The sequence below is a fragment of the Gobio gobio genome (genome assembly GCF_949357685.1).
Source record: "Gobio gobio genome assembly, chromosome: 10".
Taxonomy (NCBI): Eukaryota; Metazoa; Chordata; class Actinopteri; order Cypriniformes; family Gobionidae; genus Gobio; species Gobio gobio.
In genome coordinates this window covers 822133-848539 of record NC_137116.1, presented here as the reverse complement: position 1 = coordinate 848539, position 26407 = coordinate 822133, and the positions used below count along the sequence as shown (strand labels likewise).

At 39.8% G+C, this 26407-nt stretch overlaps 1 protein-coding gene across 3 annotated transcripts in view; it reads right to left on the bottom strand.

Annotated features, from left to right (window-relative positions):
* The window catches only part of espn (espin), a gene marked incomplete at its 5' end in the record, with an annotated part of 92845 nt that overhangs the window by 37625 nt on the left and 28813 nt on the right, over positions 1-26407 (bottom strand). For all 3 annotated transcript variants that reach the window (XM_079827624.1, XM_079827623.1, XM_079827625.1), the window contains 5 exons: positions 2875-3146; positions 6337-6565; positions 7187-7318; positions 11934-12116; positions 14751-14937. In XM_079827624.1, coding sequence (XP_079683750.1) covers positions 2875-3146; positions 6337-6565; positions 7187-7318; positions 11934-12116; positions 14751-14937 — 1003 coding nt within the window. The remainder of the gene's footprint in view (positions 1-2874; positions 3147-6336; positions 6566-7186; positions 7319-11933; positions 12117-14750; positions 14938-26407) is intronic.

The following is a 26407-nucleotide window of genomic DNA, read 5'->3' as shown; positions in this document are numbered from 1 at the left end:
TTTATTTTTGTAATGTGAAGTATTTTACACAATGTACTTCGAAAAGCTCAACAAATCATTCAAGATGGGGGATGAGCCGAGAGAAGTGTAGATTATAAATATACATAAATTTGATTAAAAACGTGAAAGTATTGAAAAAATTCTATCAAATAAAAAAAAATTGTATTTCATCCAATATTTCTGTGTGCTGTGTATTTTATGTTTTTATACTTATTAGAGTATAGTTAGGTCAAGTGTATAGAACTAATTTAAGTGTATAGCACTTTTCACATTACTTCGAAGTAGCTTTATCATGATGTTAACTATTCATATTTTCATGCCTATATCTTAGCAGATTAGAACTGGGTAATAATATAGTTTACATTTTGAGACGATACAAGCAATCAAGAAACTGGGATTTGCTATATAATATATCTCACCCACCGTGAGTATACTGTATGTTTGCGGATACAGCATACTGGTGATATATGGATAAATGAAATCAATTGAGGGAATTTTGTCTCTTGTGCACTTCACATGAGTAGGGATATTTTGCGTGCCATGCAGAGTTGCCTACGTAGAGCATTTTAAATCAGTCTCCATTTCATTTGGGCTGCCTTTTGTGTTGCGGTAGATGTTCATTTGCAGTTCTGTTCTGATTGTGAGCTTTACATGCATGAGAAACAATAAAATGTATGAGTCCAGTATATAAGCATACAGGATTATAGCTTTACTCACTCTTGTCCACTATTGTATAGCAATTCATGTAAAGGCTTTTATTCTATATACTGTCCATTAGTACAAATAAGACTCCTTTATGTTCTATGAATAAACATTGTGATTCAGTTCTTTAATCCTCATGGCTTCAAATCTGTTTGATCAACAGCAACATACTGTAGATGATGACTCACTAGAGGCCACGTGCGCTGCACTCTGAATGGATGGATTTTCAGTGTTGCTCTAATTGAAATAAACTATGATCTTTTTTTAAACGGGTCATGAAATGCATTTTATATCTGGGGCCCTATTTTAACGATCTGAGCGCATGGTCTGAAGCGCATGGCGCAGGTTCATTCAGGGCATGTCCGAATCCACTTTTGCTAGTTTAAATATGAAAAAAAAAAGGTTAGTGTGCCAGGCGCATAGTCCAAAAGGGTTGTACGAAGTCTCTTAATGAGTCATGGGTGTGTTTTGGGCGTAACGTGCAATCAATCAGAGTCTCATCTCCCATTCCCTTTAAAAGCCAGTTGCACTTGTACCATGGCGGATTCGCTATTTACACGGCAGAATTTCTGATCAGAAAGACTTATCGCTTCTCCAGAGAGGAATCCTTTTATTTTTAATATTTAAAAATGTTTGTGTGCTGCTGTGCTGTGTGTGTAATAGATAGACTCTCTACTTATTACACACACAGTGCAGCAGCACACAAACAGTGTGCTGTACACTACGCATGTTGTGCACCCGCCTGTAGGCGTATATTACTAACCCGCCCTTTAAATAACACAAAAAATACTGCGCTATTGACTTTAGACCATTTTTTTGTTGGTCAATGGCACAGTCAAAATAGCAATGTGCCAACAATGCTCTTGAACATACCTCGTTTTCAGACCTGCACTCCCATGGGAGAACAGATGGGCGCGAGTGCATTTGCTTTTTAAACAACATGACGCTGGACGTGAAAATGATAACTGTGTTGGGCCGAAACTAGCAAAAAACACTTGTGTTGTGCCTGGCGTCGCATTGCGCCAGGTGTATGATAGGGCCCCTAATGTTGTGTCAGATCAAGTTAAGTCAAATTCCTAAGTCAAGCCTTTCAGTTATAAGGGCCAAATGCCTTTCTAAGTCAGAGAAGAGGAAAACTATACATTTTAAATATGTATTTGCTGATCATTTTGTCAACTTTTAAAGGTACACTTGCATATAGATGCCCTCAGAGTTAACAGACATGATCTAAATTCACAAAATTAATTTTGATTTAATTTATGCCTGTAACATCAATTATGCCAAGTTCAGACTGCACGATTTTGCACGAACTCGTCGGATCACTGCTCTTTTCACACTGCAGGACTATCTGGGTTAGTATTTAGTCACTGCTGTGTTCACACTGCAGGATGAATTGGAGACAGGAGGTTTCACACGGCATGATTTTACAATAGGAAGAATCACCGACAACTCTCTCTGGTGCGCAAACTACATTTCACAACCAAACACGTGAGATGTAACAAGTAAACAACGTGAGATCGCGAGTGCGTAAGACCGTTCTCGCGCGAGACTGGAATTGTTATTAAAAATTATAAACTGCAGAAAGTTTGCGATCCAAATTGTCTGTCCGGATATTTAGGATGCCAAATATCTCACGGCATCTGCGACTCGTCTGCGATTCTCTCTGATCGCGTCTTTGATCATTCACACTGCGTGATTGTCACTCATGTGCATTTGCCTATGATTTCGGGCATTTGTCGGCGATTTCGCAAAACCTGTCGGCGAGTCAAAATCGGGCCTAAAATCGGGCAGTGTGAACTCGGCATTACAGATTTTGAGAATGAGTCGTTGGGAACTTAGGAGGACATTCTGAAAGTACATTATATAAAGTATAGTATATTTGCATATAACATTGAACTTTTATATTTCATAAGACTTTTCTGGGTACTCAAAGCGCTTTACATATAGAAAGGGGGAATCTCCTCAACCACCACCAATGTGCAGCATTCACCTAAATGATGCGACGGCAGCAATATAGCGCCAGAACGCCCACCACACACCAGCTTATTGGTGGATAGGAGACAGAGTGATGAAGCCAATCAGTATTCACTGTTTACAAATTCTGATTTGTAGTATCAAACAAGGTGATCCTAAAAGGAGGATGCACAAACAACAAGAAAATGTATAGCATACCTCTTTTTTAACAGCGTCATTGTCCACTCTACGAAGGTTCCTCTTCACCTTCAAGTATTCGGCAGATGCTTCCTCCTCAGGTGGTTTGGGTGGGGGGTAGGCAGGTGGGGGAGGTGGTATATGGGAGGAATCGGATGGAGGTGGGGGAGGGGGAAACTTTGGAGGGGGCGGCAGGTGTGCGGGTTCTTTTGCATTCTGGGAACTTCCTGCTACATCAGGATTCAGCATATCCATGTAGGTCTGCATGTCTGTAATGGTTGAATCTGCACCTCCTGCAATAAAACATGTTTCTTTAATTATTCATTGCATCAAAAAAATATAGAGTAAATAAAATGTAGTTTAATGTAAAAAAAAAAAGAATATTATTACTATATTATATTTAAATGTGATATTTTACATGATAAATCTCTTATAAATATAGTCTCTTATAATCTTGTCACTAAATTGTTTGTATTCACTGCATTTTTTTTCTACTTTTAATCAGTTGGCTGGTGTGTTATTTTTCATTTATCTATTTATTATTTTAATTAATAAATAAATAAATAAATAATATTACATTTTCTTTCTTTCTTTCTTTCTTTCTTTCTTTCTTTCTTTCTTTCTTTCTTTCTTTCTTTCTTTCTTTCTTTCTTTCTTTCTTTCTTTCTTTCTTTCTTTGTGAAAGAAAGTGAATGGCTAACTATGGTCACTGTAATTGTTTTCTTCAATGCTAAACCACATATTATTGTTCAATAGTATTATTCATTTTCAGTTTGTTTAATAAACATGTACATTTTATTTATTTATTTTAGTCTTGGGATTGTGTCACACTTGGAAAAACATTGCAGAGATCATTGAATCTTATTTTAAAGATTAGCAAAATGCATTCTATATTTATGAAGGGTATGCACAGTGCTTTACTCTGATTATGATGTCAATCTAATAATACTCACTATACCGGTTACAGGCGAAAGTCTGGACACACCCCATTCTTTATTGTTACCACTGTTTGACATTTTAGAATAAAAATCATTAGTAATCAAAACTATGAACGCAAAATGTAAGTATGGGAATGTTGTGATGGTGAAAAATGTTAAATAAATCAAAAGGTTTTATTAAGATCATGAAAAACAGAAATTAAGTCAAGTGTGTCCAAACTTCTGCATGCTAGTGAAAGTATAAAAAGCTATACCACTGTTGTATATGTATGTTCTAAATATGTCCACTAGAGGACATTACTGGGACGGCTCACACTCACAGCAGGTTTCCTGGACAATGCTATGGCAACACGGTTCTGAATGAGTTCTGCTTCAGTGAGCTCAGCTTTTCCCACCATTGTTAAGATAATGCCTCAATAATACTGCATTGAGCATATTTATGAGAGAACATGGGGTATTGTCATTTTAGAGGGGGGAGTTCTATTCAAAACACACAGGAATGCAGGAGATGTGAAGAGAACATTTTGTATCAAGTTAATAATATAAAATAAACGGTTCAAAAGGTTCAAAGTATGGGGTTGGTACGTTTTTTATGTTTTTGAAAGATCTCTCATATGCCCATTAAGCCTGCATTTGAAGAAAAAAAAAAAAAAATCAGTAAAAACTGAATTTATTTAGAAATATTATTACAATTTAAGTGAACTGTTTTCTATTTTAATATATTTCTAAATGTATTTTATTCCTGTGATGGCAAAGCTACATTTTCAGCATCATTACTCCAGTCTTCAGTGTCACATGATACTTCAGAAATCATTCTAATATGCTAAAACATTTCTTATTGTTATCAATATTGAAAACAGTTGCTTAAAGGGTTAGTTCACCCAAAAAGGATAATTCTGTCATTAGTTACTCACCCTCATGTTGTTACAAACCTGTAAGACCTTCATTCATCTTTGGAACACAAATTAAGATATTTTTGATGAAATCCGAGCGCTATCTGACCCCACATACAGAGGCGTAGCAAGCTTTTCAAAAGTGTGGGGGATGGATGTGGTTTGTTTGTTAATAATAAAAACGATGAATACAATGACAGAAGGGTACAAAAGGTATAACATACAAGATCATCTTATTAAAGCTACTGTATTAATGTTTTTCAGTCAAGAACAGAGAGTGCTTTTCTATGTCTTTTGTAGTTTTATTAACATTAAAGTCCCCATAGTAGGAAATAATATGGAAGTCAATGGCTACCATCAGCTGTCTGTGTTCAACAGAAGAAATGAATACAGGTTTGGAACAACATTAGAGTGAGTAAATAATGACAGAATTGTAGAGGTGAACTGTCCCTTTAAGACGTGCATCTAATATACAGACACACGCGAATTTACTTTCACTTTACACATAACCGACTGTGTTTATGTTAACCTTGTGTGTATTTGACAGTATTAGCACAGTAAGACTACTTAGTCCAGTAATCAAGTGTTTAACAGGCTTTTAGTGCGCGCGCTCTGCGCGTTAAAGCACGCGAATAACCGGCAAGGCTTTAAAACACATGCAAATAATGAACTTTTGTGATTGTGAATAACTATAGTGTTCTGTGAGTATAACTCTCTGACACCAGCATTGCAAGCGTGTCTAGCACTGTGTATAGTGATTGGATATTTGCTCATATCAGCGCGTACTCACAGGCACACTGCAAAAACAAAACAAAAAAAACTACGCAATTCACAAGCGCTTATTGAACCGTGAATGCTGTACCAAATGGTTTAATATTATAATGAGAATTGTGGCATCCCTAAAGCGTTTGTGCAAAACTGCGGGAAAACTGCAGAAAAAGTGTGGGTGTTGAACCCTCTCACCGGGAAAAAGTCCCCCACGGGTGCGACGCCCCTGCCCACATAGACAGTCTCCTATGCTGTTGACGTAGTAAATACAGTTCAGCGCTTCCGAGTTAAGTCAGAGCTACGCCAGAACGGCGGCTTACCATTGGGCGATGCTGTTCACGCTAACGCATGCGTGTGATGCTGACACAGGACCTGGCCAACGTAAACTGCGTAGAAGACTGACACAGACGAGAAGAAATTGTTGAATAAAGTCAAATAAAGTTGAATAAAGTTGAATATGTTTTTTGCGTACAAAAAGTATTCTCCTCGCTTTATAACATTAAGTTTGAACCACTGGAGTCACATGGACTATTTTAATGATGTCTTTGCTACCTTTCTGGGCCTTGAAAGTGTTAATTATATTGCTGTCTATGGAAAGGTCAGAAAGCTCTCGGATTTCATCAAAAATAGTTCCGAAGATGAACGAAGGTCTTACGGGTTTGGAACAGCATGTGGGTGAGTAATCAATGACATAATTATGATTTTGGGTGAACTAACCCTACAGAAAGTACAAAAGAACAGCCTTTCTTTGAGACATGAATCATTTGTAACATTATATATGTCTTTACTGTCACCTTTGATCAATTTAATGCTGAATAAAAATATTAATTTATTTTATTTTTTAAATTTCTGTTATGTGGGCTAAAAATGTGGGTTTCTCTGACCTGTCGGTACTCGTGGCGGCGTGCCACTCCTTTTCTCTCCAGTACTGGATTGGCTGGAGTTTGCAGAGTCGTAATTGGACAGCGAGCTGGAGGGCGAGCAGATGTCAAAGTGAGCTGCAGGGGGTGCTGGGGTGGGCAGGGTGGCATTGGGAGAGGAGAGGCCTGAGTCAGGTTGCTTATACTCCAGATCTGCCGAAGGGTCCCGTGACAAGACTCGGTGTTCCACACTCTGAGATGAAAGCCAGTGTTATTGTTAGGCATAGATTAGTGACACATTCGGCATGTTGTGGTTAAAGAGGTCTGCAAGTGTTTTTTATTTAACTCTTTGAGAGTGCTTAAGGCAAGGAATTCCTTTCGATACACAAAAGTTAATTACAGGCAGTAACAAAATGAGATTGCAGCTGATTAGGTGGCAAGTAACCACATCACTACACTAGGGACATGCAATCACTATTCTCTACACACAACCTACTTACAATGTATAGCTTACACATACAATTGTAGGTGCACTTAGTTGATGTTCCTCATGAAGGTTTTACACATACAGAAAGGAATAGTACTTAAAATGTGGCTAAAATCCTGTGCACACAAGAATAATTTAATCTTAAATTGTATCCTATTTTAAATAGGTAATCCCATAATTGAACACATTGCCTCACGGAAAAGAAAAAGAAAAAAAAGAATAAAAAAAAGAAATCACCAGAAACAAAAAAATACATATTTTGAATAACATATTTTGTAGGACTAAGAATGTAAACAGAAATATGTAAGCATATGTGATGAGAATTTAACATTTATTTTGTTGTACAACCCTTGTTTAAGACTGTGTGTGGTTCTGTTTGCATCTCACCATGTTTTCAACAGTGCGGAGGTACTTGGCACACTGTTGATGCCCGTTGTATTCAGCTAGGTCTGCAGCTGAGAATCCATCCTGGTCCCGTATTCCCATATCCACTCCATTCACTACTAGAATTTGACAGCACTACACAGAGAAACAGACATTTACATTAACTCCCAGACAATCTGGGACTGCTTTATTAAATATATTTACTTCTGTCTGTTAAAGCAAGCATTGCTATTCCTATTGCTCATTCTTAGGTTAGGGATGTGAACAAACCCTTTTTTAAACTATGGGGCATAATCGGACATATCTCTATTATACACAGAGTTTTGAGAAAATGTTGCTTAAATATATAATATTAATATATAATATTTTTGACTTTGATAATGCTTCCAGCTATCAGTACTACTATCCACATCAATACTGCTATCAAAACAATAATGCTCAGCTCTGAGTATTACACAGCCTATTACACAGAATTGTGCACATATTTGTGCCTAAACAGCATCAGTAAAAAGAGTGTGTGCTCTTCCTGTAGGGTGTGAATATTTATCTGTTGACATATGAGAGTTTGAGAAAGACAGTTGAGTAAAGTATTAGTGGTTTTAATGAATGCAGTAAAAGGGTACTGACAGCTGTCATGCGTTTAGCCCTCAGGTGGAGAACAAGAGACAATACTCTCTGACAGTTTCTTTGCCTTGCTTTTTTGCCAGCTACCCTGGGACGGATAATGTTACAATGAATAAAGGTGCCCTGCTTCTGTGCAAAGATCTATGCTTTCTGCAACCGGCTTTACAGCACTTTCACAATAATTTCATATAAGTTATGACATAAATACACATAAATACAATTATTATTTTTTGTTACTTATTCTGTACCAACAATGTATTCATTCTAATAATAATAAATAGTTTTTTTTAAAGGTTCCTAATTTTGTTTTGGAGGTCTCCTACAATTGTCACAACTTGGTGTGGTAAACAAAGAACATAGGAACACAGGAAACAGAATTACAAGCACAAAATTAAAACTAACAAATGCACTAACAAATACTCCTGAAGGGACATTCCTGCTGCACAAACAGTCCAGCTGTGTAGGGTGAAGGGGTCTTGGAGGTGGATGAGTAGCTGGCGATGTACAGGGAACTGCAGAACTCTAGGGGCCGACTGACAAATGCATAACCAGAAGAGGTGGAGACCCAGGTGGAGCAGAGGGTGCGACGACCCAGAGCGATATCACAGGCCCGGAAGTCCAAGGCGTGTGGGACCAAGGTGGAGATGGGGGCACCCGAAGGCCAGGGTAACACCGGAGGAAGTGAGGACATAGGAGGAGGTGGAGGGAAGGAGGAGTTCAGCAGAGCTGAAGGGGTGGAGGGCTGAGGCAAAGTCGGAGGCCCGCTGCGGAACCAGGACTATGAGTGTCAAAGGCGAAGTAGGAGAAGGATGAAGAAGCACGGTGGAGCCCTAGGGATGATGGATCACAGTAGAGCTGAGGGAGCACAGAGCTAACAGGCTGACAGGCTGACAGGCCAAGTCATGAGTCTAGAGCCCCGTGGTGCAGCCTGATGATAAGCAGCAGGGGCAGAGCAGAGGATCTGAGCGACACCAGCGAATTGAGATTTTGCAAGGATGTGGACTTTGCCAGCAGAGAGGATGGGAACAACAGGATGGGCAGGATAGAGTGTGGGACTGGGTCATCTAGGATATTGAGTGGGATGGGTTGAGAAGGAGAGAATTTGGGGGTGGGGACAGGGGTGGGAGCTGGTTCCATAGTCCGAAAGACAATGAGCCAGTGCTTCTTCTCTGGTTCTGGGGTGGTTCCGTCACAACTTGTTGTGGTAAGCAATCACGCACAAAGAACTGAAGTAATCATACATCAAATCCACACATGAAACAAAGACGAGAACCAGGGGCAAAAAGAGGCAATGAAAAGAGACACGTTTAATCAGAAAATATGACTAATCTGAACATAATCCTGACAACAATAAGTTTATATGCATCTAAAGTAAAAAATAAATAAAATAAACATTTGAATTTTAAATTAATATACATTGCAGCATCACGCTTTTAGTGTCTGAAACGTGTGTTCAATAAAGGATTCAGTCTTTTAAACCCCTCCTTTCCGACAGTCTCCTTCACTCTGATTGGTCAGATGGCACAGTCTGTTGTCTACCGCTTACAACATGTGTCGGAAAATAAATGGAGAATATCTGAATTTCAGCTCTGGAGGCTTACTCAGCACTTGTACAAACAGTTACATGAACAGTAACGATGGTGTTGGTTTTACCATATCAATTCAAGCCTGAGCCCTCAAACTTTTGATGTGCATACAAAGTGGATTTGCTTTCGCAGTACAGAAAACGTCTCGGTTACATATGTAACCCTCGTTCCCTGAAGGAGGGAACGGAGACGTTATGTCGACGTCGCCGACGTATTGGGATCACTACTGGGAGCCCTATCAGCTTTGAGTGTATACAGAACGAGCCAATGCACATTTTTTGCATCTCGCGCTACCCCCCACAGTGCGAGTATTAAGGCCTGTTCACACTGGGACGATTTTCGCGTGCGTTTATCGCCGACGTTTAACGCCTCGTGACTAAACAATGGGCGCCAATGTGAGTGTGCACACTGACGCGTAAAACGGCAGGCGTAAAAGCGTCATTTAAAAAAAAAACGCCTCGGGTTCGTTTTTGTATTTTGACGCAGCGCGTGAAAAACTGGCCGACCAATGAGATCCGCGCTTTTGTTCACGTGCCTGGAGCTGCTGAAGTGACAGTAAAACACGACTTGGTGGCGCTCAAGCACAAAATCGGTCTTGCCGAACACACACTGATACGACGAAGAAGTAGTAAGTAGACAAAGAAGAAGATAGGCTGCTAATGCTGCTTGCCAGTTAGCAAAAAGTGTGTGAATGGTTTTGCCATAGACATAATTTATCTATGGTTTTGGCAAGCACGTAAATACTGTCTCTCCTCTTCTTCTGTGTGACAAGCGAGTGTCAGAAGCGTAAAGTACCGCAGCACCACCTTGTGTACCGGGAGCGCATCTACTGAATGTGCACGTTCACTCGGCGCAACGCCAGTGGAAATCGCTTGGGTGTGAACACTCAAGACGCGCCGAAAAACGTCACGAAAAACGTCACGAAAAATGCTGGCGATAAGCGCACGCGATATTCGTCCCGGTGTGTACAGGCCTTTAACATGAAAGCGGATGCAGCACACATTTGTTTTTCACTGAGGAACCAAATCTCGTACAGCGATGGTACAGCAACCGTGGCGACGGGACACAACGTCTCCATTCCCTCCTTCAGGAAACGTTTTTAATGGTTACATTCATTAAAAAAAAAACGTTTAGGTGTTAAAGATATTAACCAATAATAATAACAATAATAAGAATAGTTAAAGGGTTAGTTCACCCAAAAATGAAAATTCTGTCATTAATTACTTACCCTCATGTCGTTCGACACCCATCAGACCTCCGTTCATCTTCGGAACAGAAATTAAGATATTTTAGTTGAAATCTGATGCCTCTGAAAGTCCTCCATTGGCTCAATGGTACTCTATACTCTCAAGACCCTTAAAAGGTACTAAAGACGTCGTCACAAAGTCCATCTCACTACAGTGGTTCTAAAATAACTTTATGAATCGGCGACAATAGTTTTTGTGCGCAAAAAAACCCTAAATAACGACTTACATAGTGATGACGATTTCAAAACAAAGCATCATGAAGCTTCGAAGCGTTATGAATCACTGAGTCGATTCAGCGGTTTGAATCGCCAAATTTCAGCAGTTTGGCGGTTTGACACGCGATCCGAATCATCATTCAGCTCAGTGATTCATAACGCTTCGAAGCTTCATGATGCTTTGTTTTGAAATCGTCATCACTATGTAAGTTGTTATTTAGTGTTTTTTTGCGCACAAAAACTATTGTCGCCGATTCACAAAGTTATTTTAGAACCACTGTAGTGAGATGGACTTTGTAACGACGTCTTTAGTACCTTTTAAGGGTCTTGAGAGTGTAGAGTACCATTGAGCCAATGGAGGACTTTCAGAGGCATCAGATTTCAACTAAAATATCTTAATTTCTGTTCCGAAGATGAACGGAGGTCTGACGGGTGTCGAACGACATGAGGGTAAGTAATTAATGACAGAATTTTCATTTTTGGGTGAACTAACCCTTTAAGTATACTGCAATTGCATTTTCATGTTGTTTTTATTTAAAAAAAATCTGTAACACTTTACAATTAGGTTGTATTAGTTAACATTAGTTAATGTATTAGTTAACATGAACTAACCATGAACAACACCTCTGTTCAGCATTAGTTCATCTTTGTTAATGTTAGTTCATAAAAATACAGCTGTTCATAGTTTGTTAATGTTAGTTCACAGTGCATTAACTAATGTTAACAAGATTTTAATAATGCGTTAGTAAATGTTGAAATTAACATTAACAAAGATAAATAAATGCTTTATAAGTGCAGTTTATTATTTGTTATTAGTTAACTAATGTAGTTAACTAATGAACCTTATTGTAAAGTGTTACCAAAAAATCAATAAAAAAATTGTGTTCCCAATTCACAAATACTGTTTGGGGATTTATATTCGAAACACAGTATTCTAATGTCTTAATATCATAATATAATTTCCCAGTGATGTGTTTTAGATGTCAAAACTATATATCCTATTGCAAAAACATTACGACAAGAGAGTTGTAAGAAACATCAACGTACAGTAGTTTTCATGGTGATTTCTTTTACATACCTCCAGCTCTCCATTCTCGGCTGCATCATGAAGAGGTGTACCACCCCAGCTGTCTGTCACTATTTCCCCCCCATGCAGGAGAAGCCAGCTGAGAACCTTGGCATGGCCACGGCTGGCGGCAAAGTGCATGGCACTTGCCCCATCATTGTCTCTGTCAGCCAGGCTGATTTCTGTGAAACTCATCTATAGAAGACAAAAAAAAGTGAAATAGAAGTAGTTTGTACAGAAATGCTAAAATGTCTTCCCCCCCCCCCCAGCCCCTTACAGCAAGCCTGATTTAGCACCTACAGATATGATGTTAAACTAAAAATATAGTGACAACCAGATCAATTGGACTTCAAAATCCTGCTCATCATAGTAGTTCATTCATATGGCATACAGAATAAAAGACAAAAAAATACATAACTCATACGAGGCATAAAATACAAATAAAAAAGATTAGAGACATAAAACATAAGACAAACAGTCATACCATAAAAACAATAAAATGAAACAAAATGTCAACATGAGGTGTCAAAGGCCAAGGAGGAAAAGTGGGTTTTAAGAAGCGAATTAAAAATAGACAGCGAAGAGGCCTGTCTAATGGGCAGAGGCAGATCATTCCAAAATTTAAGAGCTGGTCCCCTCTGAGCTTATGCTTTGTTTTGGGCACCTTCAGGAGCAGTTGATCAGCTGACCTGAGAGAATGGGTGGGTGTATAAGAGTGTAGCAGCTCAGAGATGTAGGGTGGGGCAAGACCATTTAGAAATTTAAAAATCAATAAAATAATTTTAAAGTGGATCTTAAAATGTATGGGCAGCCAGTGGAGTGACTCTACACTAAGTGTTCCAGTTAAAAGACGCGCTGTAGCGTTTTGTACCAACTGGAGATGGGCGACAGAAGACCCACTAACCCCCACATACAGTGTATTACAGTAATCCAGCCGAATGGTAACAAAGGCGTGGATTTCTGTCTCAAAATGTTGCCTCAGAAGACAATTTTGGCCAGCTGCCTCAATTGAAAAAGGCTCAATTTAACGACTGCCCTGATCTGACAATGTATTTATTGTGTTTATATTGTTTTGCAAAACATTTTTGCTGATATTGAGGTGGGATACTGTCACAGGGTGTTTTGGTGACCGTTCATGTTTTTAGTTTATCATGTTCATGGTTATGTTTATGAGTCATGTTCACTGTCTTGTTTCCTGGTCTTGTCATGTGATTTCCATGCCCTCATGTGATCTTGTCGTGTTCTGTCATTGGTTCATTGTTTAATCACTGTTCACAGGTGTCACTTGTCTTGTCATTAGTCTGTGTGTATTTAAGCCCTCATGTTTGCCATGTGTCTTTGTCTGTTATTGAATGTGTAACCTGCTGTGTTGGTGAGTGTATGTTTTGCCAAGTCTTTGTTTTATCAAGTCTTTGTTTTGATTTATGTTAAGATTTAAGTTATAATAAAGAGACTGCACTTGGGTTCAGAAAGCTTGCCTTCCAGTGGACTTTTGTTACAGGTAATGTTAGGGACAGGTGTGATGGTATGGGTAAGTTTAAGGGTAGGGTTAGGTGTAAAGGATGGGTCAACAGTGTAATTATAAATGTAACTACATAAATTAATTACAGATGTAATTACACGCAGGTCATTTTAAAAGTGTAAGTACAATGTAAAAACATGTATGTACACAATAAGTGCATTGTATCAAGTAATTAATTAAAATGTTAGTACATAGTAGTTTAGGCCACCTAATATAAAGTGGGTCCAAAAGTTTTATTCAACTATAAGCAGCTCTACAAGAAGGCACTATTGTATTGTATTGTTCAGCTCAAGTCAGTTCAATAACAGTGTTGATGCAAAGTTAGTGTCATTATCCATCTAAATTAATTTCAAATTTTGTTCTCGTCATATAGGAAAACCACAGAAAAAGCAGGGGTTCTAAGATGCTAAAACTGTCCAAAAATGTGAAGTTTTAAGTTGTACAACAATAACACAACAAATACATTTCTATTTTTTTTTTCATTTGAAATTCTTACAAATTTGGATGTTTTTCTGTAACAGTTGCTTATTATATTATCATAACAGTTGAGAACGTATATGTGGTATGTATATCAGTTCCATTCTAGCAAAAAGCATATTTTATGTGATAATCATTATTTTTATTCAACATTTAGACAATAAAGCTCAACTTGTGCTGAACCTGGGATCATTCTGTAACAACCTATTTGGGGTTCCCTTTATTTTGATGGTCCCTTTAACACATTCTGTTGACTATAAGAAACATTGCACCTACATATCTATTAACTTTCATTAGAGTGTTAGTAGAGTATTAGTAGACTGGTAGGGTTAGGGTTAGAATAAGTTGACATGTAGTTGCAAAGTTACTTATAGTCAATAGAATGTCTGTTGACCATGACAATAAAGAGTTTGCAGATATTAAGCAGATATTCTACTAACGCTCTAATGAGTTGGCTGATGTGTAGTTGCAAATTTAGGTTACACTTTATTTTAAGTTGTCATTGTTACAGTGTAATTATATATTTAAGTACTGAGTAATATTAATGAACTACATGTACTTACTATAGGGTTAGGGTAGGATTGCGATTTGGTTAAGGGTTAGTTGCATGTAATTATGCATAATTTACTGTTATTACTATGGTAAGTATATGTAACATATATAACAAAGACACTGTAAAATTAAGTTGTTACCCAAAGTTACTTATAGTCAACAGAATTTTCAAAGGGACCATCAAAATAAAGTGTTACCCATATTTTAAATTGTAAAATTTAAATAATAAAGAACTCATCCAATAAGGCAAACTTAAATAAAACCTGTTTTTAGCTCACCAGCCAGACAATGACAGTGTTGTGTCCCATCTGGGCAGCAGCGTGCAGTGGTGTCATCCCATCATTGGCTCTGATACTTGGCTCCGCCCCGCAGTCCTTCACTAGGTACTGGACAACTTCCAGGTGGCCCTCCTGACATGCAAGGTATAGTGGTGTGGCACCATTCTTGGTTTGAAAATTGACAACGCTAAAACACAAACAAAAACACAAAATCGAATTATACAATTAAATATTAGGTGATAAGCGATACAAAACATTTTCATGTTGTTTCTATATAAATAGTACTCCTTAGTCACGTAAGCACCCTTCTTTTTATAAAAACGGTGAACAGTACCAAAAACATCTCCGTTACGTATGGTAACCCTTGTTCCCTGAAGGAGGGAATGGAGACGTACGTCACCAATGAATTGGGATCACTTCTAGGAGCCCCTATCAGCTTCGAGATATAGAGAACGGGCCAATGGCAATTGGTGTGTGAAATTTGCATCTCGCGCTCCGCCCTGCATCGCGGGTATAAAACCGGAAGCGGATGCAGAGCACATTTGTTTTTCACTGAGGAGCCGAACTAGTGACTCGGTCGTGCAGTGATGGTACAGCAACTGTGGCGATGGGACGTACGTCTCCGTTCCCTCCTTCCGGGAATGAGGGTTACCGTACGAGTGTTAGACCTGCGGGTTGCGGAGGACTCAACAGTGTTCGCCGTTCTGGGGAACTCGACTGGAGCATATAAGTGCCTGTATCCGGTCCATGAAAATGCCTGCAGGTCCCCTACCCTCTTGATGGAGGCCAATGCAGTCAGGAGTACTGTCTTCCAAGACCGAATTTTTAACTCTGCTGACTGCAAAGGCTCAAAGGGCGCTCTTTGCAATGCGGTTAGCACCAGAGTCAAGTCCCAAGAGGGTGTAGAGTGAGGGCGAGGCGGATTAGTCTCCTCGCCCCCCTCAGGAACCTGACGATCAGATCGTGCTTCCCAGAGGACTTACCATCAACCATGTCATGATTTGCGGCGATAACGGCAACATAAACTTCGAGGGTGGAGGGAGACAATCTTCGCTCCAAACCATCTTGGAGGAAGGAAAGCACAGAACTGACCGAACATCTTTGGGGGTCTTCTCGTCGAGCAGAGCACCAATCGACGAACAGGTTGCCTGACCTTGCACAGTGTCTGCACAAGAAGGCTCACTGGGGGAAGCGCATGTTTGCATAGGCCCCGGGGTCAGCTGTCTGCCAGGGCATCGAAGCCGAGGGTCCCCTCGGTCAGGGAATAGAACAACTGGCAGTGAGACGTGTCCGGGGCGGCAAACAGGTCTACCTGTGCGGTCCCGAAGCAACTCCAGATCAGCTGGACCACCTGGGGATGGAGTTTCTACTCTCCAGGGAGCACTTGCTGTCGTGAGAGCTTGTCGGCTGCACGATTGAGCAGGCCCGGACTGTGAATGGCACGAAGCAACCTAAGATGCTTATGACTCCATAGGAGGAGATGGAGGGCAAGTTGTGACATGCGACGGGAGTGTAGACCACCCTGTTTGTTGATGTACGCAACGGCGGCCTTTGTTGAGGCTGGCTCGGCGGGTTTGCCCTAAACGTGATCCTCAGGTCACCCTGGCTATTCGTCGAAGTAGGTCTATTCTGCTGGGCAGAAAAAGCACTAGATTGAGGCATAGGTAAGGGGACTCAACCCTCCCGAAGGTAGGCAAGTCTCAACCTAAGCGCCAAGATAGTCCTGTTCCCGCAGTGGGAACATGAACTGTCCACAAAAGCTGCCTCAGCGTGCTGAACGCCCAGGTATGTGAGACAACGATTGTGACCGTCAGCTGGCAACAGGGAACGACCGCATTCAGAAACGCACGGGTAGAATGACATTTTGATAAAGACGCAGTGTCACACCCGTGTTGCTCATTTAGAAGAAACGCTCTTTTAGTGCTGAAGCACCCAGGGAAAACTGTGGCAAAATACAGGGATTAGTGCAGCCTGTATCTGCGCTCCCTGTGGAACGCCCTCACCGAACCAACAAAAAATGTGTGTTTGCTGTGAGAACAGCAGTTTAGTAGTGAGCATATGGTTGTGCTGTTTGTGCTGTACCACCAACACAAGGTGTCTCTCTCTCTCTCTCTCTCTCTCTCTTGTTCTTTCTCTCTCTGCTGACAGTGAGTCTGCTTTCTTCATCAATGCCGTTCGGCTGTGACAATGACAAATGTGCGCCGCATCCGCTTCCGGTTTTATACCCGCGATGCGGGCCGAGCGAGAGATGCAAATCTCGAACGCCAATGAACATTGGCCCATTCTCTATATCTCGAAGCTGATAGGGGCTCCCAGAAGTGATCCCAATTCGTCGGTGACGTCCGACGTACGTTGAATGTAACCGACTAAAAGGGAACCTAACCCTTCATAATTATACTGTAGCGACTATGAGTCAGATAAAATAATAACTCAACGGGGAACTGAATTAAAATGAAAGACTCGAATGACACTATGTATTATAAATAATTCAGAATTAATGTTTACACCTTAACTTATTCGTCCGCCGATATGTAAGGACTTAAAGGGGGCTCTGTTAAAGGGAAACATGTATATTTAGCTCAAATGAATGAATTTAATGAATTCATAGGGAATTTTGAGAGTCTATTTTACAGCCGAGCAAATGACTCTTCTAGCGTTCATTTGAACGGGCCGTAAATATCAACTCTGCAGCGGATATTAATATCCGAACAATAGTGAAACACTATTTAACAGCCAGGTAACTTAGATCGGCAGTTCAAGACATTAAATTGATAAGCACATAACACAAGAACAGTTATCTTTGAATACAAACGGAACTTTATTGATTAATCTAACACATCAAACTAATATCTAACATAAACACACACGCTCGCACATTCACACGTTGCAGAAAGGAAGAAGGTGAGGAAAGAATAAGTTCTAAGAGAGAGAAATTATGAAATCCTAAGCAATCTATGCATTTATGAAACATGACCTGAAGAAACCATTGATCAGTAATTTAACCTCCTATCGTTTCTTAGGCAGGGTTATTACATTTGATCTAATGCACCAGTTCAGCTTGGAATCAAAAAGGCGTTACTTGCGTTTGGGTTTCGCGTGTCATCTTACAAAGGGGGATTCCCTTCTCCTGGCTGTACAGGGATTTTCCCGGATCTTTGATTCGCTGAAGGTCTGGTCGACGTCTGGGGAGGCCGAACACGTGGGGTGTTGGCGGCTGGATGAAAGTCTTGTGGGCGTTGTTTGAAGTTGGAGCGCGCTGTTAGAAACTCGTTGTTGAGAGACTTTTACGGCGAAACTTAACAGACCCGAGACTTGGCGGAAATAAAATAAACTTTAAGTAAAAGAAAGGAAAGTGAGAGAAAAGCAGATGGCCTGAATGAAATCGTTGTTAACCCATTTTCTCTGAAGTTGGTCTGTCACGATCGTCAGATCGTCTCCTGGGAACTCCGTTCAGGACTCTCTCTGGTCATACTGCTAGGACTGAGCTCATCTCTGAACTGCGAACAGGCCGCGAACCAGCTCGAACCGAACTGGAACCGAACTTGAGCTGAACTCTGCACTGCTTCTGGTCTGAACTGTACAGAACTGTAGACAGAACTGCAGACAGAACCGTACACAGAACTGAAAACAGAACTGGAGACAGAACTGGAGACAGAACTGAACTTTTCGTTCGTGTTCTGAGACTAAACTCAAACATTTGCCCATCCCCTGGATGGGTTCTGGCCAATTAGGCTTCAGGGGTGACTGTGTCTCCACCCCTCCCACAAAATTGGGTTATCTATAGAATTTAGTTTCCTGCTCTTAAGCAGAGAGTAAATTTAGACCTAATTTCTTACTATAAGGACATGATCAATTCTATAAAGATTTCATTCAGCTCATCTGTTGGATTATACCCATACGAACACACCGGTATCAAACACAATGCTTTTTCATCCACTCATTCAATAGTTACATAATTGCATGAATTGTGAGTAATATACATGCCTAATAGTCTAACTAACGTGTATTAGTTGTAAACACACTAACAAGTTATGTCGAAGGCTATTTGAATGAAAGTCCAATAATCAGTTATTTGATGTACTCCATAAGCTAACAGTTTCTGTGAGCTTACTCTGAGTTTTAGCTGTCACGTGGAGTTCATTTGCTGGTCATGCAAAGACAGAGGTCTGGTTGTTTCTTTGTCTTGTGACAACCACGAGCCTTTTGTCCTCTTTTAACTGAGTTTGGTGGCGAGTCCATAGGAAGTCAGAACTAGTAGCTCCGGGGCAGAATCAAGCCCCCATCTCCCTTGTGATGATGATGATGATTTCCTGGAGCTGAATTGTGCTTTGTTGAAAAGGATGTTAATTTGATCGAATCATTGGAAGATTAACTCATCTATATGTCTGCGTCCATAATTGCTACAATATGATTTTATCACACGGGACTCTGGAATACTTTCAATTGCAGCATTGCTGCACAATTTTGTATATTGATATTTATGATGACAATATCCAGCTAGGACAATTCTTAAAGGGTTAGTTCACCCAAAAATGAAAATTCTGTCATTAATTACTCACCCTCATGTCGTTCGACACCCGTAAGACCTCCGTTCATATTCGGAACACAAATGAAGATATTTTTGTTGAAAGCTGATGGCTGAGAAAGGCACTTAAAACGTTGTTACAAAGTCCATCTCACCACAGTGACTCTAAAATAATTTTACGATGCGACGACAATAGTTTTTGTGCGCAAAAAAAAAATCAAAATAACACCTTTATCCAACTTGTTCTTGTCTTCCGTGTGTGCCTCCACGACGCATGCGCGGGAATATGACGTAGCGCCGGGGTTCGGGAATCCATGAAATGCACACTTTAACTCCATTTTGAGAACTACGCAGAGACCTAAAGCACGATCAATGTAGAATTCAACAGCTTAGATACGCGCGTCTTCCTCTGCTTGTAAACAAATCGCTTCTGGGTCATGTGTCCGAACGCCGGATCTGCGTCATATTCTCGCGCATGCGTCGTGGAGGCACACACTCTGCTTACCCAGAGTAAATATGTAATTTTTTTTTTTGCTTGTTATATGCACCGCCACCACCATGATACTAGGTGATTGCTAAGGTATTCAATTATGTTCAGTGTTTCAATTCAGTTCAATAACTGTCATTTTTAAGCTCTATGTTGATTATTTCATTTCAGTAACACCAGTGAAACAAGTAGCCTACATGATTTCAGGTGTTCTTTGTGTCCACAGCATAAAGGTTAGGGTTTTTTGTCAAATTGTACAGCTTGAGTTGAGGTGTGCTATAAGTCTTTTAAATCTGTTTTAATGTGTTCCTTGTGTTTTTATTATATGGACTTTTAGTTTGAATTTGCCCAGTTTTGTTCCCATTTCCTGTTTCTTGTGCCATTTTTTGTAGTCCCTATATTGATTGGTTTTCCTCAATTGTCTCGCAGTTGTGCCTTGTTTTCTTGGAACCATTGTTAGCCTTGTGTGTATATATAGTCCTTGTTTTTCTTTTGTTCTCTGTCAGTTGTGTGTAATGGTTGCTTGTGTTCCTAGTTTGGCATTTTGTTCCTAGTTTGGCATTTTGTTCCTAATATTAAAACTCCTACAAATAGATCCACTTTTCTGCCTGCCTTCCATTACTCCCCTAGTTACAATTATCTTTTTTTATGTTCACATAATTGATGATAAGATGACAAAGGCTGAATACCTATAAATACTCAATCACATTTCATTCCAAATTCAAAAAACATTGTTGACCCTCAGACAAATTGATGCAACAGTCCAGTGTTTGCCTTTCTCGGGGGAAAGATCCAGCATTAATGTCTGTCTCAGATTCTTCCTCAAAGACACAGCAGGAGTTTTAGGAGAGAACAAGAGTCTTCCTATAAATACCATAAAGCTCAGCTTTATTTGGACACAGACTGACAAGGCATCAATGAGTCTCTTAAGAGGATCAGTGTGAAAAGCAGGGCGAGCTCTCTCACGGCTCTCGCTCGGCTCTCGCTCGCACTGCTTGTCACAATCAGCCCTGCTTCACACACTGTATTCATTTGCTTTATTCGCTGGCTCTGTACAGTAGGCGAACTATGAGGATTGTTACTACAGGAAAAGTGATTGTTTCTTCTCTGTGGCTCATGTCAAACTTTACATAGTTTGCTCTTGCATCACCTGATCCCCATAACCACCTTTCTCTTGAAAAGTAATGAAAAGAATAGTTACATGTGTAGTGTGTATCTTTTATGTGGATTCAAGATGGTCTGTTCAGAATAGCATACTATGTTCCAGCAATATAATATTCTGTGCAAAGAATTTCTGTATAACCCTGACCAAACATTTAAATGTTTAATGTTTTGACCCTAACCTAACATTTAAAGCAAAAGTAATATCATATTATAATTTTTTATAAATTCATATTATATAATAATATGAATATATTAGATTAAAAGTGCTATATAAAGTTCCAAGTAGGGGCGAGTGATATATTGATAGACACCAAGCGTGCCGCACATGTCCTGAAAAGTGAAGCCAAAACGTCTCGATCAGGTGGTTGGTCCCAGTATAGCTCATAACCCCCCCCCCCCCCCCCCCCATGTATTCAAATGGGATGCGAGACAAGTTAAACAATCAAATTACACTTCAAATATTTTTTTTCCAAAGATGGTTTCTGTGATTTTAGGTCGTTTTTTTTTTTTATCACTTTAACACAAGTTCAAGTGTTCGTTTTTTTTTTAGGTTTTTTTTTTTTAGTTAATGATAGATGCTATAAAAACGGGGGTATGACGTGATGTCATGATTGAAAGCTGTGATTGACAGATCTCTGAGCAAAGTTGTCACTGAGGCACCAACATACTTTTTTCTGGATTTTCAGGAGGAGATTGAAGCTTTAGCTTTAATTTCTACATTTCTATAACTGTTTATTTCACACCGACATAATGAGTTGCTCTGCAGTAAACTGTACTAACAGATACTGTGGAAGTGTGGGCGGGGTTTCGATATCGCGGCTCTACTTTCTGCTCTCTACTACGCAGACTAGGGTCCCAAGGTCACTACTGCGCAGACGCAGGTCCCAAATCAGTGCAAGATGTCAGCGCCATATATATACGGACATTGGCGACTTCACTTTTCTTCAATGGAAGATATTTGTCACATGCTTGTCTGTTTTGTTGTCATCCTGTTCCACGTCACATGTTCCTTTGGTCTAGTTTTCCTGCCACTCGTCTGTCATCATGGTCACCGTCATTATTAGTTCATCTGTTCCAGCTGTGTGTCATCACCCTCGTTTGTGTTCCCTATTTAAGTTCTGTCTTTTTCAGTCACTCGTTCTCTGGTATTGTATTGTATGTCTTACGTAGTGTTTAACGTTTGACTGTTCTGCCTGTGTACTCACCTGAGAGATCCTTCTACATTAAACTGCCTGCGCTAAACCCTGACAGAATACCGGACCCTAGAAAGAGAATGGCGGAGGAACAGCTCCTTAACATCCAGTAGGGTGGTTTTCAGCTGGAATGGTATGTGGAGGAATGTCCTTGAGTATTCCCACTTGGTGAGCTGGAAAGATCCCATGGTTAATGTGTGTTTTTGGGATGGACTGGATGATTTATTTGTTCAGCTCCTGTCTCCTGATGTTTGCTCTAGATCTGTAGCAGACTTTATTAATTATGTCCTCAACCTAAATGGCTCTGATTTTGTCGTTGATTTTGTAAATGAGGACACTTCCAAACATCATCCAGTCCATACCTGCAAGCTGGCGGACTTTCCAGCTTACCCAACACCTGAACCCTCCACATGCTATTCCACTGGGACCATCCCTGCCTTGGTGACCACATGCCTCTCCAATGGGTACATCCCCCCCCTGGCCATCCTTGTTTCCAAGGGCCTGGAAACATATATCGAACAGCAAGGACCTGGGGGCAAAGGTGAGGGATCCAGCATGTACATCCGTCCGGGCAGCATTGAAACCAGCTTCCCTTCTCTGGTCCTCAGCCCCAAAAACCAGTGTAACCTTCAGCCCAGAGCCCAGTGACATCCCCTGTCTCCGTCCAGAGCCCAGTGACATCCCCTGTCTCCGTCCAGAGCCCAGTGACATCCCCTGTCTCCGTCCAGAGCCCAGTGACATCCCCTGTCTCCGTCCAGAGCCCAGTGACATCCCCTGTCTCCGTCTAGAGCACAGTGACGTCCTCTGTCTCCGCCCAGAGCCCAGTGACGTCTCCGTCCAGAGCCCAGTGACGTCCCCTGTCTCCATCCAGAGCCCAGTGACGTCGCCTGTCTCCGTCTAAAGCCCAGAGAGGGCTCCAGTTTGTGACTCTAGAGAAGGCTCCAGCCCGCGACGAAAGTCCAGAGAAGGTTTCAGCCCGTGACTAAAGTCCAGAGAAAGCTCCAGCCCATAATGAATGTCCGGTGAGGACTTCTTCCTCCTTCCAGAGTCTAGAAAGGACTTCCTCCGTCCAGAGAGGAGTATTTATTATTGAAAAATCTACTTTAAAAGAATATATTTAAGTGTGAAATGAATTTCACGTTTTCACACACTTAATTGCTTTGGAATTAAAAACAATTTATTATACTAAAATATACTATGATATAATTTCATTTCTATTAAAACGTGTATGTAATTCCACATGAATTAATAATTTAACACAGACATAATTTGTTCACATAACTTAACATCATCTAATATTTTTTTTTTTAAGTGACCAAATCAAGTAGTCTCAAAGTGATATTATAGCTTTAAAGCTACACTATGTAACTTTTCCGTCCACTAGAGGTCGCCTGTTCAAAACAAAGGCGTAGTTTGATGACGCCACGTTTGAGCGCAGATTTTCGGGACATGTGGTCTTCACCTCACAGCCAGTGGGAAACAGTCAGGATAGGACTCATGGATGCGATTATTAACATTACTGTAGTCTGAAGCAGAGCAGGGCCGAGTGTTGTGGAGCTGAGCAAGGCCGCTGGAGCGATTGAAGAGCGGGACTGTTATTATGGCATAGTCGCTGGCGGGACTTTTATTATGACACGGTTGCCGGCGCCACTTCCTCTTTTCCAGTCATGAGTATATGAGGTAACGCAACTCTGTTTATCGTATTAGATATATCTGAGTGTGTTGAAAAGGAAGTTATGACGTTCGCTCGGCGGCTGCTATGACATGTTCACAATGCAGTGAGAGTAAAATGTTTCACTGAATAAAACCGGAAACCGAGGGTGACGCAGATATGACGCAATCGACAGGCAACTCCCTCACACGCATAGCTCACACGTCCCGGTTCCTTGGTTAAAATAGCAATTTTCTCACGATTTACAAATAGTTGAAAACATTTGGAATATTCTAAGTACTCAACTGAACAAAATATATAACACTGGCCTAGTGGTTTCTGGATATTTTACTGCAAAAATCCTACATAGTTCACCTTTAAGGTTACTTGACAGCATTTAATTGGATCTATTTTATATTTTTGTTACATCACTGAATTATAAGATTGCAGCTAACAAACTGTTAGATAGCAAAATAACACAATAACATGTGAAACACTAAGTCTTCTCCTTAAGTAATACAGCAAAATCTCTTTAGAAAAAGCTCTCTTCATCACAATGGTAACGCAGTGTAATTGAAAGTTCAAAATCCAACAATTACCCATTAACCAAGTCTCGGCTTTTGTCTCATCTTGCTCAAAAACTTGGCTAAAACTTGGTCATCTTGGCTTTTTACAACTTAATTTAATCATAAAAGCTAAATTATAATATGAGAGTAAAATTTGAAGAATTTTGTTAATTTTGCTTATCATAAAGACTTTATATATATATATATATATATATATATATATATATATATATATTTTTTTTTTTTTTTCTGTGTACAAAAAAAAAACCACCAGAAAAAGGAATAAAACCCACAATAATGTTTGCTAGTATGTGTTCTGCACAACATTCTGTCAAAATACAATTTAAACAAAAACATTTTTTTTTATAGGGAGTGTTATTTGGATTTAGTCAAACCGATCAAATCAAGTTTAAACAAGAAATAATTATTTTGATTCAGATTGTGTTGTGTTGCTTGCTCTCTTTGTAGACACACACACACACACACAGCCACACACATGCGTGCACACACACATTGTATTTTCATGTTTTGTGGAGACTTTCCATAGACATCATGATTTTTATACTCTACAAACTGTATATTCTATTCCCTAACACTAAACATATCCATCACAGAAAACTTTCTGCATTTGTACATTTTCTAAAAACATAATTTAGAATGATTTATAAGCTATTTTGTATTTTCCTGTCCTCATAACGTACCTGGATCACACACACACACACACACACACACGCACACGCGCACACGCAGACAGTTACACCGGATTAAAGAGCAGAATTTAAACCTGCCAGCAACCAAGTAAACGATCTGACTGCAGGAAACATCAAATTCAGCAATCAGACAAAACAACGCATTGAATTTAATATAATTACAAGTTCTATTAAAGAAATAGAAATACAGCATATACTTTTGATATGTTTAAAAATCGATATTGACATTACCAAATGATTCAGATGAGAATGAGTTAATCTAAAAAAATAAGAAATAAAGCTAACAAACATTTGACTGTAGTATAGAGACTACCAAAGAAAAATAAAGAGATGGTGAATTTTTAAAACAGGAAGAGGAATTAATCAGGGGCTCAGTCATTAGGAAGTGATCAGACATATGAATCTTTCATGAGTGTAACCCTATCAGGCACAGTCATCCATGCCCGGGTGGGGGGTGGAGACAGACACACTAACAGACCTATGTAATGACCACACATAAAACACACATACATTCATACATATTATTTATATGGCAAAAAAAATAGACAAACTGAAATACATTAGATCTATCATTTATATTCAGGAGTAACTATTGTTTCACCAATAAACCAAAATAGAGTATTGATGGTGTATCATGATCTGCATTATTTTCTAATTTACATTCTATATTCTGTCTAGCCCAGGACTTCCTCATCTCTACAGAAACAATGTTTGTAATGACATCAAAACACTATTGTATGTTCACAAAGGTCCCTGACCTGATACAGCCTTATTTGCAGCACAGCTGTCCTTCCTGTATGAATAATTTAGGCTTGAGTGAAAAGGTAACAGAAGCAGCTGTCAGAAGATGTGTGGCAGAGCAAAGCACTTCAACCAACAAAGTCCCACTTGACCTCTTTTTCACAAGGCACAGTTGATCAGCTTTTTTTAATTGAACAGTAATGTTCTTACACGAGGTAGACCTTGATAAAAGAGAACATGTCAGCCAACTTATGGAAACACCCTGAAATTGGACAAAATGACTAATTTGGAATTATGTACCAGTAGCTCTATTCCTTGCAATTACAGTGAATGTGCTGTGACCAGATCATTGAATCAGTGAGCTGAATTTGTGAACAGGACCAGTCTGAAAGAATCATTCACATTCCTTGAACTGGATGAACAGATTAATTGAAAACAATCTCTTAAAGCTTAGGGAAAGTGCGCAACTATACCAGAAGTGTAGATAGGACAGTTGCATATTCACATTCACAATACCTTCACATACGTAAAGGTGCTGTATGTAAGTTTTTGACTGTCCTAAAGCATAAAAATACCATATGTTTGCAGATATTTAGGAAATGATTATCTGAAAAACAATG